This window comes from Lipotes vexillifer, unplaced genomic scaffold (genome assembly GCF_000442215.2).
Source record: "Lipotes vexillifer unplaced genomic scaffold, Lipotes_vexillifer_v1.1 scaffold871, whole genome shotgun sequence".
Classification (NCBI taxonomy): Eukaryota; Metazoa; Chordata; class Mammalia; order Artiodactyla; family Lipotidae; genus Lipotes; species Lipotes vexillifer.
Window position 1 is genome coordinate 413,560 of NW_006771782.1, and position 15,323 is coordinate 428,882.

General features: G+C 41.5%; 1 protein-coding gene across 1 annotated transcript in view; it reads right to left on the bottom strand.

Annotated features, from left to right (window-relative positions):
* ADAMTS18 (ADAM metallopeptidase with thrombospondin type 1 motif 18) overlaps window positions 1-15,323 on the bottom strand; it is a 162,933-nt gene that overhangs the window by 30,383 nt on the left and 117,227 nt on the right. The window contains 2 exon segments of the mRNA XM_007447144.1: window positions 13,120-13,364; window positions 14,587-14,710. Coding sequence (XP_007447206.1) covers window positions 13,120-13,364; window positions 14,587-14,710 — 369 coding nt within the window.

A 15,323-nucleotide genomic window follows, 5' to 3' on the forward strand; every position in this document is an offset into this window, starting at 1 on the left:
CCCGTGTCCACTGCATCGGCAGGCGGACTCTCAACCACTGTGCCACCAGGGAAGCCCAAGGACAAACTTTTATATTGAGTTTCCCACCTTCCTTCCCTTAGGTGAAGCAAAAATATGTAAAGATCCTCTGAAAAGTAAAACGTCTGCACTAAAAGTAGTTAATAGCAAGAAGGCAACTGCTCCATTTCATACTATCAAGGTATTAAAAGAAGCTTACTTACGCAGCCACGTCAAGAAGAGAAATAACTCCCACGATTTACTGTAAATGTGCACAAAATTATGCAACTTTAAATGACTAACTCATAACATATGTCATAGCTGGTTACTGTCATATTACTAGTATAGTTCTATAGCCAATGGCCTACAGGACATATTGTTTATATTTTTTTTGTTGGACATATTAATGCATTCATTGAATGCACAAATGAATAAGACTCTCAACTTCAAAAAAAAAATCAAATGACTCACGGCTTCACTATAATGTCTGTGTATCTGTGAGGTCACAGGAGAGTTCTATGTGTAACCACGTAGGCTGAAGGACAGTATTTGTATAAACCAGCAGAAAGCTGACTTTAGAATTTACTTTAACATCAGCTCATACAGGCTTCTTAAAGAAAGTAATTATTTAAACAAATAGACACCAAGACCAAATATACAAAAGATGAGTTTTTGCCAATTACATTATTTGCTTCTCTATGATAATTTAGGCATTCTCTGCCCTTTTTCTAATCCTGTATGAGGAACAAAGTAACCACAGCAGTTGTCTTATCTTCTACTGTTTGATGCTTGCAATAGCCAATCCTTTGGAAATAGACAGATCGTCTGGCTGAAAGAATCTCTAAGTCCCTTCTTTACCCCATTCTGAAGAAGGACTGGACTTTGTTTTAAAAAAAAAAAAAGTCAATCCCACCCTCAGGAGTGGCTACATAATTTGCAGGGCCCAGAGGAAAATGGAAATGCAAGGCCCCTCGTTTAAAAAAATGATTCAGGATTTCAAGCTGGTGACAACAGAACAGTAAACCAAACATAAGGCACTTCTGGGTCCAAGGTCCCCTGTGACTTTGCGGGTTCCACGTCCATGAAGCCACCTCTGCCCAACCTTAAGGCTGAGGTTTTCTCACCTGCAACAGTTTTAAGACACAATTAAAAATGTTCCAAATTCTAAATGGTCCTGCGGTCTAACAATGATTTTGCCCACTCCTCTTAGTGGAGACGTCACCCACTAATTTGGCAGGCTCGGCTATACCTAAGTGCCTCAGTGTGACCATGACCATCACCTTGACCACAGACAGTGCGACCCACCCGACGCGCTTGGAAGCAGGACCGTGGGACGATGTGTGATAACCGCGTAGCTAAGATTCTAACTGCCTCTGCGGATGCCGAGGAGCGAACACATCTGAAACAATACGTCATTTGAAAATGCTAATTCCCATCACTCACATCTATTTAGAGATATTTTCAGTGACCCTGTCAAGCGCAGTCAATAACTTTTTTCAGCACTAGTGGAGAACACAAAGGCCCTCCAGGTCACATGGATGCCACAACCCTCCCCCACCCCCCCATCGTAGCACAACGTCACAATAACGCCCCGTGCTGCGCGTCGGACTGTATAGCCCAGCTGTGAAATGCACAAGTTTGGAAAGACTGCTAGCCAATTCAGTCTACTTAACTGGACTCAGTCCAGAGGATTTTCCAGCCAACTGGCACTGGGTCTCTAACTTACAGTTGGCAAGCAACCTCCTTAAGTGCCTCCAGGTCCTCAGTAGAACTGTTCAGTGTCTACCTTTAACACACCAACCACCTGACTTCAGACACAGCACTCAGCAGCTCTGACCGCAGGGTGCGGAGCTATAAAATTTACAGCTTCTTAAGTTGGAAAACCACAGACGGGGGCTGGACTCTACCAACTGCCCTCTGAAGGAAGGGGGATGCAGGTTCTGCTTGGGGCACACGAAGTTAAAACAAAGGGCACATTGAGTAATCTTGGGTAAACAGCTTGCTTTCTGTCACTCCCACTTTTAATTTTTAATGTGCAAAAACTATAAATGCCTTCAATCAGCTTCATTTTTGTTTCATTACTTAAGGCCCATTTTTCCTTTTAAGGAAGTTGTCCTAATTCTCCCATGGAAACTAAAGACTTATGCATAGGTTCTAAAGACCGACTTTTTATTTAGTGCATGCTTGGAAGCTTATTTCTTGTCTTCAGTAATGTACTTGATCGCTTTAAAAAATAACAGCAGCAACACTTAGTGTGTTATGCCAGGCAAAGCGCTGTACAAGCATTATCTCATTTAAAGCTGATAACAACACTCAGGACTTCCCTGGTGGCGCAGTGGATAAGACACTGTGCTGCCAAACCAGGGGGTCCGGGTTTGATTCCTGGTCCAGGAACTAGATCCCACAGGCATGCCGCAACTAAGGAGCCGGCGAGCCGCAACTAAGGAGCTGGCGAGCCGCAACTAAGGAGCCCGCCTGCCGCAACGAAGACCTGAGGCAACCAAATAAATAAATATTCAAAAAAAAATAAAGCTGATAACGATACTATGAGGAAGGCACAGTGCTGTTAATATCTTAGTACTGTAGATGAATGCACCAATACACAAGGCCCCGTAGCTAGTAAGCAGCAACACTGAGAACACAAGTCTCTGATATTGTCCGACTCCCAAACTGGACATCTTAACTCTTGGGACACTGCATCTCCAGCTCTGAAATGTCACATCTAGGATTCTAATTTAAAGTTCTAAAAACTGGATGAACTGTTGAAAAGACGTTGTCACTGGGATCCAAGAGCATGCTATAACATTTACATTGTGCTATCGGGTTCCAACCTGAAAATGTTGTTTCTTGAACACGCTAATATCTGACTTAAGGATACATGATTTTTAATCTCCTCAATCCATTTTCCCCTGCATTTATAGAACTGTTGGATTTCACCATTGTTTTAACTGCTGAAATACAACCTACTTTATAGATTGACCCCCTTCTGATAAATGATGAATTGCTCCGTACATTACGTGTTGGCTAAGTCAGGGAAGGGATAGTTTTGTAGTGTGAATTCCTGTTTTTGTATAATCCTGTGATTTTTTGGAAGCCTCGTGATGTGAAAAATCAGCCAGTTGTCTTTGCCTTCTTGTTTGCTTCAAAGCCTGGAAAACATGACCAGGTATCACCACTGCTATTAGGTGTGAGTGAGTTGGATTTGACAAGACACAGCACCACGAAGACCCCGATCGGGGCCTTGGAAGTACATCTGTGAGGCAGCTTCAAAGGTGTGGGCTGACACATTGAACCCCGACTACAGTTCTAATTCAACTCATCAACATTCCTCAGAGTTTAGTGAAGAGAAATAGTGTTCTCCGACCTGTCACATAAGTATTTGCCATGAATTAACTGGAGGCCTGCACTTCAAATAGCAAATGGCAATCTCTAGACAAATGATGTGGCATCATGAAAGCACATCTGAATCGTCCTCTGGAGTCTGGAGTTTCCTATCATCTGTTCTGAATTTATTCTCCATTACTTCCTTGCCTCTTTTGTGTTTTGTGTCTTCACCCCATCCCTGCTCCTTGGATAATCTCCTTTCCCTTTCACTGATTTTATCGTGAGGCACATCTTTACTCATTTCAGCCCCTTCCCCTTGCGGGGGGCGGGGGATGCAGACAGCAGGGTCACAAGGAAGGAGCTGGCTGAGAAGGTAAGTCTCTGTCAGTGATGCTTGCACACTGTCAACTCAGTGATCAATGCGCCTGTCTACCTGGTCCCCCGCCACCCCATCATCTCCTTTTGCCAAAGAGCAGAGGAAGATGTTTATTACAGTAATTTTCTTTAGATGTCTTTTTCTGCCTTGAAACTGGCCTGTTGTTAACCTATTTCTCACTTACTGTCATTACAAAGGCTGCTGTATTTGTCAGCTGCAGGATTCTCTCTTGGTACACGATTAATTGGGAAAGGGTTTTCAAAGAGTTAAACACCCCCTTTTGCCTCTTAACAGAGAGAGAAAAAAAATCCTTAACATAAAGGAGAGCTTTCATTTTTAAGACTTTTTTTTTTTTTAAAAAAAAAAAAACAAGGAATGCTGTAAAAACACAGGGGATCATATTTCAGTCCTAGACTAGCAACCTGTGTTATCATGTCGTCCTGACTCACTGTTTATCCGACGGAGATGAAGTTACTTTATAAATGAAACACTCATGATGAATTTCCTCACCTACCCTCCAACTGCATGACAGTTTGATGGAGAATATGACTCATTCACTGCTGTGTGTGAGAGAGAGACAGAAAGAAACAGAGACAGAGAAAGAGAATAAAGGAGGGGAAGAAAAAAGTGGGGGAGGGGCACGGGAGGGGGAAGGGGGAGGCGGGGAGGTGGGGAGAAGGGGGGAGAGAGAGAGACAGAGTGTGAGAGTACATCAGCTAGCAAAAAAGCTGATCTTCAGTCACTTCTAAAGAATGTATCATCTCTAAGTGGACACCTTCACTAGTCATGGAAAAAAAAAGAGAATTTTTGTGTTTTTCATTCTCATTGCCAAGGCTCCCTAAAATTATATCTTAAACGGGCCTTTTGCACCGCACTTATACAAAGGACAAAACCAGTGACCTTACGTTACCGATAGCTCAATCTCAAAATGGAAAAACATTAAATTTTCAGCCGTACTCAAAACGCCCAGCATACAGACGTCTACTTTAGATTAAATGATTATTTTTCAACGAAGGCATGTGTAAACTTCAACTCTGAACTTCAGTTTTCACATTTCTACCACTTCAAAATTTAATTCCTTGTACAAGGCACGCACACGCACACGCACACGCACACGCACATACAATTTAGCCATGTGATGGGCAGAAGATTTAGTTTTTCTTGTGTTCCCAAACCCAGTAAAATAAATACGGTAGGTCTATGCATAGCATCCTGAAGACTATTGAAATATAAGCTGACTTTTAAATCTTTCAGATGACTAATGAGTGCACTAGTTCAATGAGAAATTCCTTAGACTCTATGCCAGACTCACGTTGCAGGGGATAAGCTGAAATAAAGAAAGATGTGGAAATTATCTAGTTTATAATAACTGTGTCTGTAGTGATCTCAGAAAGTATATGGTTGCCAAATCAATATTGATTTCTTTCTGTGCTGGGGTGTGCACGTGTGTGAGTCATTTTCCCCTGGGCAATGCAGAAATATGATACAGGGTCATGAACATTAGCTCCATTTCTCCAAGTCATTTACATGTATATGTATGTCTGAACTTCAAAATAAGAAGTTGATTGATGGACTTAAATAATGCCTAAAAATTTAAGACCTCAGACAATCATATAAATCCTTGATTACCCTTAGGAATTTCCTCTTGGCCACTGAGGAAATTAAGGGGCCAGCTCACTCTAAATTGACATCCACCTGTTGCTAACGTTGGACCGTGTAGAATCCGGGTTCCGAGAAGAATGAAGGTTTGTAACACAGACTGTATTTGAAAATTAGGCAGGCACATGACTTGGTGATAAAAGTGAAAAGCTGTTTTCCATTTAAACTGAGCTTCCCTATGAAGACATTCTGTAAAGTTCTGACATTAAAAATAACCAGAAGCAGGGGACACTTTTGTGTCGGGCCATATGCACTTATTTCTTGAGGTTAACTGACAGCAGTCAGTCTGTCCCAGGACTGCATTACCCCTGCCTTGCACTAGAAAACACCCAGAAATAAGTGAAAAGATCTGTTAAACCCACCACCCTGGGAGGGCAAGTTGCTGTTCGGCCAGATTAAGGTAAGTCAACTGTGATCTGACTGGGCAGCAAGTTCTTATGTGTAAATTATTCACTTTGGGAAAGGCAAGCCTTTTAGAGAGCAGATCGATTCCTCAAATGCAACTGAGGAGATCAAATTTCAATATTTAAATGCCCTTCACTGTACTCAACTTTCAACTGTACAATTCTAGGACTAGTCCTAAGAGATGATGAAATCCAGTGGTTTTTAAAATGTGTACCGCACAAGTCTAAGCCTTTCAGAGAACTTCAGATTACGACTGTGGTTTGGGACAGAAGGGCAGAAATGGGGAGGAGAGGCTGGCCTCTGGGCCCTGTCACTCTTGACTTTGGTCACAGAAAGTCTCCTTGCACTTGATTTACTGTCTCCATGTATGATTTTTCAACTTGGAAAGAAGATTCTACTATTTATTTATTTTATTTTTAATATTTATTTATTTCTTTGGTTGCACCAGGTCTCAGTTGCAGGAGGTGGGCTCCTTAGTTGCAGGAGGTGGGCTCCTTAGTTGTGGCAGGCAGGCTCCTTAGTTGCGGCTCGTGGGCTCCTTAGTTGTGGCATGTGAACTCTTGGTTGCGGCATGCATGTGGGATCTAGTTCCCTGACGAGGGATCAAACCTGGGCCCCCTACATTGTGAACGTGGAGTCTTATCCACTGCGCCACCAGGGAAGCCCTTCTGCTCTTTAAATGAATGAATGAATTTTATCATTGGATGTCATTCATTCAGTAAATTTTTGTTTTTGAGTGACCACAACGTTCCAGATACTATGCCAGTTGTGTAATCTATGAAGAGGAGTTAAGTCATCTTTCGGCAACATAGGGTTTCAGGTGCTTAGAAGTGCTTCAAGACAGTGTTACAGGACAGAGTAGAAGATATTAGTTTAGTCTGGGGAAATCATTTCCCAAATGAGAAGACTGGGCCTCAGATAATTTAAGTGACTCACGCAAAGTGACAGAGTAGTATCCGAGTGACCCGTATCACCAACCATTTATAGAGATGTTCCCTGTTCAAACCCACGTTGCTTCCAAAAAGAATCGGATCAACCTACCAAAATTCGCTCTTTACATTTTTTAAAGACCTGAGACTATAATGATTTGGTGACATGATTTATGTCTTAACCATTGGTGCATCTCCAATGTCTATAGAGGGCTGGGCACAAATGGGCACTCAACAAAAGTTTAGTTTTATCAGACGTCAAGAGAAAATAAACAGAGGAATACTGCTTTGAAGGTAGCTATACCTAAATCAACACATGCCAAAGAAGCTGAAGATAAGACTTAGCTAAGATATTGGGAGGATCTGATTAAAATAAATGAACGAGATATAAAAAGGGACATTATCCTTACACTGCTATCCTCATGTGTTCTGGCAAACACACCCTTCTGCTGAATTTTACACTATAATACGAGCTCAGTGAACGTGCAGTCATTTTAAGCGGCAAAGAGAGAAAGTGCTTTCTTTCACAGACTTATACTTTCTGTGGATAGAACAGCACTTTCCATTTTGGTAGGTTCCCACTTTCATCATCCCACAGGCTTGTGAAACACATTCAACATTTCATACTGGACTGAACATATTTTTGGCTCCAAAAGTATTCATTTTAGTTCAATTCATAGTTGCATGGAAAGGCATATGAACTTTATTTAACTTCCTTTAACAAAGAAGGCCATGGATTACTTGGATGTTGATATATAGCCTAGTTTTGGACAATGTAATTTATCGCTTATTGCGATTTTCAGTTTTTAAAGTCACTGTGTTCTCTCGATTTTGGAAAGGCATGAGCATGCGATAAAAACCGACCTGAAATTTGATGATGTTCTCCTGAGAGCAATAAAGTACAATTTAAATATTAAAGTCATTAGCCCAAATTCTTTGAAAAGATAAAATAGACATAATGCGAGGTTACTGGATTGGATTTTTTAAAATCTCCTAAAATAGTTGCAAGTTTTGAATGAAACCATAACTCCTTGAAAAAATACAAGCAAGGCATGACCAATTAATCATACATGTTTCCCTCTGGAATATTTTCAGACAAGTCACATTCTTAGGACATCAACTGAAGCTTTCATGGAATCTGTAAGTAGAATGCATACATAAAGTAAGACTTTATAAAAACAACAGCTAAGCAAATGTGACCTTACTGCATTGTGGTGAAACTACAAATTTGTATTTATAGAGATCTTATTATAGCTTTTACCCTATTTATATAGTAGGGAAAACTATTTTATAAAACCGTACATATCCAGTTGAACCTGGGGAAGACTTTATGTTTTTATAATTTTACTAGATCTATCCAATAATTTATCCTTACATTTTGATTGTTTGTGTGTTTGTTCCCCCCCCCCTCACCGCCCGAGGAGGTGTCTGTATTTGCAAGGACAACCCAGCTGTTTTTGTTTGTTTCTTAGTTTGTTTTCTGGCCGTGCCCCACGGCTTGTGGGATCTTAGTTCCCCGACCAGGGATTGAACCCAGGCCCTTGGCAGAGAGAAAGAGGAGTCCTAACCACTGGACCGCCTGGGAATTCCCTGTAAGAAAATCGATGACGAACCTGACCGATTTTGCAGAACTCCATCACCAATTGAGGCCACACTTCCATTTCTCAAAACTAGCTCCTAATCATCAGGAAGATGTTTGGACCTGGTGAACAGTCCAAAGATTTACTTTTAATCAGCACTAAATAATGGAGATGAGTGAGATAAGGAGTTACGCTTCAATTAAGCAAAGCCCAAATAAAAATTCTTAGCTTCAGGCTGGCATAGCGTTCGGTGACAATGTGGCCATTATCTGGTCAATTTGATCAACACAGACAATGACAGGGGACATTCAGGTTCTAAAGATGAAAGTCAGAAGGAACTCTGTGATTCTGCTTTGCACTTTCCATCACTTCTCGTCTCATTCTTTGTTGTGGTTTTCCCGCAGATAACGTATGTTTAACAGCAAACCTTAAATTACAAACAGAACTGTGAAAACCTACTGGAATGGCTTTGTGATTATGAAGAAAACTGGACAGAGAAACAGCAACAACAAAAAATGGCTGCTTGTCATCAAGTAGTAAAACACACATTTCTTATGAGGAATCATTTGGACTTAGTTCTGGTTGCCCGGGGCAGAAGCCCTGAGAGACACCCACCTTCCAATTTGGTAATTTTCTAGCCACAGAACTTGGTTTGTGTACATCTGCTTAGAGATGGATCAAAGGCCTCGTGGCAAAACTAATGAAACCATGTTGCTCTGAAACAAATCCCTTGCAAGCCAAATATACCTCTCTAAAGAAAATACACCTTTTCTAAAGAAATGGAAAAGATGTTTGCTGCTCAAATGCTTGATAGAAAAGAAATAAACGTATCCACCTAAAAAATTAGGACTGAATAAAAAGTCTCAAAATCTTTAACCAGAAAGTTCAATTCCTATGGCTTAGGTGTAATTACAGGGTGATTTTAGGGCCCTGATTCATTGTTGAGCTCCAAACTACCCTAACAATAGTCCAATTTGATTTGGGGTTCCTAATCTCATCTTCTGAAATAAACAACCCAATCAAAAAATGGGCGGATGATCTAAATAGACATTTCTCCAAAGAAGATATACAGATGGCCGAAAAGATGCTCACATCACGAATTATGGGAGAAATGCAAATCAAAACTACAACGAGGTATCAGCTCGCACTGGTCAGAATGGCCATCGTCAAAAAGTCTACAAACAATAAATGCTGGAGAGGGTGTGGAGAACAGGGAACCCTCCTACACTGTTGGTGGGAATGTAGATTGGTGCAGCCACTATGGAGAACAGTATGGAGGTTCCTTAAAAAACTAAAAATAGAACTACCATACGATCCAGCAATCCCACTCCTGGGCATTTATCCAGAGAAAACCATGGTTCGAAAAGCTACATGGGCCCCCAATATTCACTGCAGCACTATTTACAACAGCCAAGACATGGAAGCAACCTAAATGTCCATCAACAGAGGAATGGATAAAGAAGATGTGGTACATATATACAATGGAATACTACTCAGCCATAAAAATGAATGAAATAATGCTATTTGCAGCAACATGGATGGACCTAGAGATTAACATACTAAGTAAAGTAGGTCAGACAGAGAAAGACAAATATCATATCATATCACTCATATGGGGAATCTAATTTTTAAAAAATTATACAAATGAACTTATTTATAAAACAACCATGCAGATTTAGAAAACAAATACGGTTACCAAAGGGGAAATGTGGCAGGGAGGGATAAATTAGGAGCTTGGCGGTGCTTTGTGTCCACCTTGAGGGGTGGGATAGGGAGGGTGGGAGGGAGGGAGACACAAGAGGGAGGAGATATGGGGATATATGTATATGTACAGCTGATTCACTTTGTCATAAAACAGAAACTAACACACCATTGTAAAGAAATTATATTCCAATAAAGTTGTTAAAAAAATATGCAAACACACACACACAAATTAGGAGCTTGGGATTAACACAGACACACACACACAGACACACACACACACACACACACACACACACACACACACACACACACTACTATATATAAAGCAGATAACCAACAAGGACCTACTGTATAGCACAAGGAACTCTACTCAATACTCTGTAATAACCTATATGGGTAAACAATCTGAAAAAGAATAGATACATGTATATGTATCATTGAATCACTTTGCTGTACACCTGAAACTAACACAACATTGTAAATCAGCTATACTCCAATATAAAAAAAAAAAAAGACCTGAGAGCGTTGGAAGAATATTTCCTAAAGACAGCTGCTCTCAACTGTGAAATCTTTGCGGGACCTTCTATCACACAGACAGAGATGACAGGACCTAGTATCTCAAGTTCACAAGATAATGGGAAATTAACTCACGGTCAAGACCTAGGGCCAGGGTTGCAAACTCAAATATCTACTGGGACCAGAAGCTCCTTTTTCGTGAAAGATGTCAAAATCTACATTTTTATAAGAAATCACCTGATATTAAACCTCTGATCCATTTTTAAAAAATTATGAAGATCTGGGAGCTGGAATTGGCCTGTGGTTGCCAGTGTGCTCATCATGGTCTGAGGTTTAGGTTTTTAAAAAATATATCTGTTATATGCTCAGAAGGCAGAAGTATGGTAGCAGTTAGAAACGTTATGTGCCAAGCACTCTGTAAGCACTGAAGTTATCTTAAGTTCTTCTTATGCTAGCACTGACAGCTAGCTGGTATTGCTTGCCAATTTTTACAAATGTGGACATTAAGTGACACAGAGGTGAAGATACTGGTCCAAGTTACATAGCTAATTACAAGTCTGTACTCTTAACCATACGATGGGTACAACATCTGACTTAGAATCCAAAGTTATGTTTAGTCTACATACAATGGAATATTACTCAGCCATTAAAAAGAATGAAATAATGCCATTTGTAGCAACATAGATGGACCTAGAGATGATCATACTAAGTGAAGTCAGTCAGACAGACAAAAACAAATATCATATGATACCGCTTATATGGAGAATCTAAAAAAAAAAAAGATGCAAATGAACTTATTTACAAAACAGAAATAGACTCATTGTCTTAAGAGAATGAACTTATGGTTTCCAGGGGGAAGGGTGGGGGGAAGAGATAGACTGGTAGTTTGGGATTGACATGTACACACTGTTATATTTAAAATAGATAACAAACAAAGACCTAATGTATAGCACAGGGAACTCTGCTCAATACTCTGTATTAACCTAAATGGGAAAAGAATTTGAAAAAGGATAGATACATGTATGTGTATAACTGAATCATTCTGCTGTACACCCGAAACTAACACAACACTGTTAATCAAATATACTGTAATATAAAATAAAAATTAAAAAAAAAACAACGCAGTGGTTAAGAATCCGCCTGCCAATGCAAGGGACACGGGTTCTATCCCTGGTCAGGGAAGATCCCACATGTGGTGGAGCAACTAAGCCCGTGCGCCACAACTACTGAGCCTGAGCTCTAGAGCCCACGCACCACAACTACTGAAGCCTGTGCACACACCCTAGAGCCCGCGCAACACAACTACGGAAGCCCGTGCACTCTAGGGCCTGCGTGCCACAACTAATGAGCACGTGTGCTGCAACTACCGAAGCCCGTACACCTAGAGCCCGTGCTCCACAACAAGAGAAGCCACCACAATGAGAAGCCCGCACACCACAATGAAGAGTAGCCCCTGCTTGCTGCAAATAGAAAGCCCGCATGCAGCAACCAAGACCCAACACGGCCAAAAAAAAAAAAAAAAATGTATTTCATAGCAAAAATTAAAATAAAATAAAATAGGTCCCTTCAAGGGGGAAATAAGTTATATGTAGTCATACTTTAAAACTATCTTTTTTTATTCATCTTCCTTAGTAAATGTTTAAGACTAGTACCTTAAATAATAACAATAATAATAATAGTTGAATTAAGCTTATGTTTCCTTGATTCCAGAAGAGCATAGCAGTATGACTGGACTGAGAGGAGATATCATACTTGTAGATGGAAAAGATTTGGACTCCAATTCAACTCTGCTTTTTTCCTAGCTATGTGAGGTAGGCAAATCTTTTAACATTTCTTCACACTTCATTGCTTATTTTTCTGGCAAGTCAGTGAGGTAGGTTTTCTATCCCAATTTTGCAAGTGAGAAATTGAAACTCCACGTGACTAACAGGAGTGCCTGGTCACATGAGTCCTCAGTACATGGTGGCCACGACTTCTACACAACCTCAAGCAAATCACGTGCCTCTGAAAGCGCATGATTAGCCCCATTTTACAAACTGGAAAAAGCAAACCCAGAGACGTGAAGAGGACCAAAGAAAATGTACCCACGATAATTGCGTTACAGAGTCATTTGCAGACATGGTGGCTGTTTTTATTATCCTCATCATTACCCACTTATTTTTTTTCTTTTCTCACCTCTAAAGAAATGATGGCTTACAAAAGTAAGATGGTTTGCTATGACTAAAACTTCCTTGACCATCAAGCAAGTGTGCTTTCTGTTACATCACTCTGCCTCCTAGGCCAGTGGCTCTATGTGATGAACAGCCACAATGGATGATCCCAACAGCAGACACAGAAAAACTGGAATCATGTAAAGACGATTCCCTGTATATTCCTGAGCATTCACAACAGCCAAGTGTACCCGTGAAAGGTGGGCATCTGCACGTGAACATCAACACATTCTCTCCGGGACCCACTGGATCCCTGCCCGCTTCCCCCAGATGGAGTTGCTGTGTTTTCCCCTTTGCACTTTGAGATTTAGCCTATTAGGAAACAAATCTGAACCAGGATTTTTTTAAGCTAGCTCAAATCGGGGCCACTATAAATTCCGCAAGAGGCACTGAGAACTGAATAAAGAGAAGGGGCTTACTTCAAAGACCAGGGTCTCATTGGTGGGTCCCAGTGCGGACAGGCGTTCCGGGTGGTTGAAGGTGCGATGGTACTCAAACACCGTCCCTGCGAAGGCGAACTCCCCTGGCCAGTCGATGCTCCAGCCCCCCGTGAGGTAATACTTGTGACTGAGGCTTCGGACGGCGAGGTAACTGGAGGATATCTGAAGCTCCTGGACCTCGATGCTGCGGGCGCCCGGTGGGACGGTGACAACAGGATAATATTCTAAGTGGAAAAGAAGAGAATATTTCTGACATCCACATCGTGCATTGGAGATGGGCTCAGAGACAGGTAGTGGCCATTTTTACAGAGTGGGGTGTTTGATCATCAGCTGACATTCATTTCTACTCTTATGAAGTGAAAACACTCAGTTATTTCATTTTCCAAGTGGTAGGAACACCAGAGAGAGAAAATGGATGAACTTTTCCCAAGCACATGTGTGTGGACAGAAAACACTCTTCCCTTTTCCAGAACCACAAAGGCCATGCAACTCAAGGAAGCTTTTTATTTTTAATCTACCTGGAAAAAACTTGGAGCCACCTATTCTCAACGGTGATGTGCAGAAGACAGGGCTCAAAGTTCAATTCTACTCAAGATAGTGAGAGAATTGCTTCAAATACTCATCTAACACTGTAAGTGTGGACCATCTAAGTTCCATAATACATTCTTTGTTTAACAAATGCACGTGGGGCATATGGCAGCCTGGTCAGAATATTGAAATTGCTAAGCAGAAAGGCGTTTGTTGAACACCCCTCTGGGGCGTATGTTTTTTTTGTTTTGTTTTGTTTTGTTTTTTTTGCGGTATGTGGGCCTCTCACTGTTGTGGCCTCTCCCGTTGCAGAGCACAGGCCCCGGATGCGCAGGCTCAGCGGCCATGGCTCACGGGCCCAGCCGTTCTGCGGCACGCGGGATCCTTCCGGACCCGGGCACGAACCCGTGTCCCCTGCATCGGCAGGTGGACTCTCAACCACTGCGCCACCAGGGAAGCCCTGGGATGTATGTATTGACGAAACTACTCACACAAAAAACCCACCAATCCTCCCTTGCTCTTGCATAAGCACCAAAAGCCATCAGCTACTGTGTGTCAGGTGAGTTAGTAAAAGGCTCAAGCGAGGGCTTCCCTGGTGGCGCAGTGGTTGGGAGTCCGCCTGCCGATGCAGGGGACACGGAGGGTTCGTGACCCGGTCCGGGAAGATCCCACGTGCCGCGGAGCGGCTGGGCCCGTGAGCCGTGGCCGCGGAGCCTGTGCGTCTGGAGCCTGTGCTCCGCAACGGGAGAGGCCACAACAGTGAGAGGCCTGCATACCGAAAAAACAAACAAACAAAAAAAACAAAAACAAAAACAAACAAACAAAAAAGGCTCAAGCGTACTTTGCATGACTTAAGTTTGTTCAGCAGCAAAGGGTGTGTCGCACCAATGACAGCACTGAATTTGCAGCATCACTTACCATTCGCTTTGTGCTGGTTGAGGTACAGGCCTTTATAAAACTTGCAAGTTGAATTGTCACCTTTGCAAACACCACAGGCATCTGAAACTGCTTTAGAGCCAAGTTCATGATCGCATCCCACTGGCTGTAACCAAAAAAAAAAAAAAAAAAAAAAAAAAAAGGGAGAAAAGTCAAAGATTAGAGAAGCCAGTAGCTTAGAATAACCAAGAGGTACATGGTTTTCCATATTTACTGAACATTAGGAAGGTAGGGCAGCTTTATGGTTAAAAGCAGAGTCTCAAGTTTGACTAGGCATTCAAATCCTTCCTCTGTCGTGACTGGATGTAAGATTAGGTAAGTTATATAACTTACAGACATCTGTAAAACTGGAATGAAACGTCACATTGCTACTAATGGGAGGGGAATTTATTCAGGCCAGCTCTACCAGTGAAACATAAAAATGCTGGGACACCACCCCCTTCCCCACCACGAACACACACACAACCCTTAAAAGATCACAGAGCTCACAATCAAATTAAGACAAAAGAGAAAGTGGATACCGGAAGAAAAAGAAAAACTAATCTGAAATAAACAGAAGTGCCATTTCCAAACACACTTATGAGGTTCTAATCACATAGTGAAAATACTTAGTGAACACGAAAGAAAAGTCTACTGCTACTATTATTTACATTCTAACTGAATTTTTACAACTACTGTGTAAAGTAGGATATATCATCATCTCCATATGTGGAAAGAGT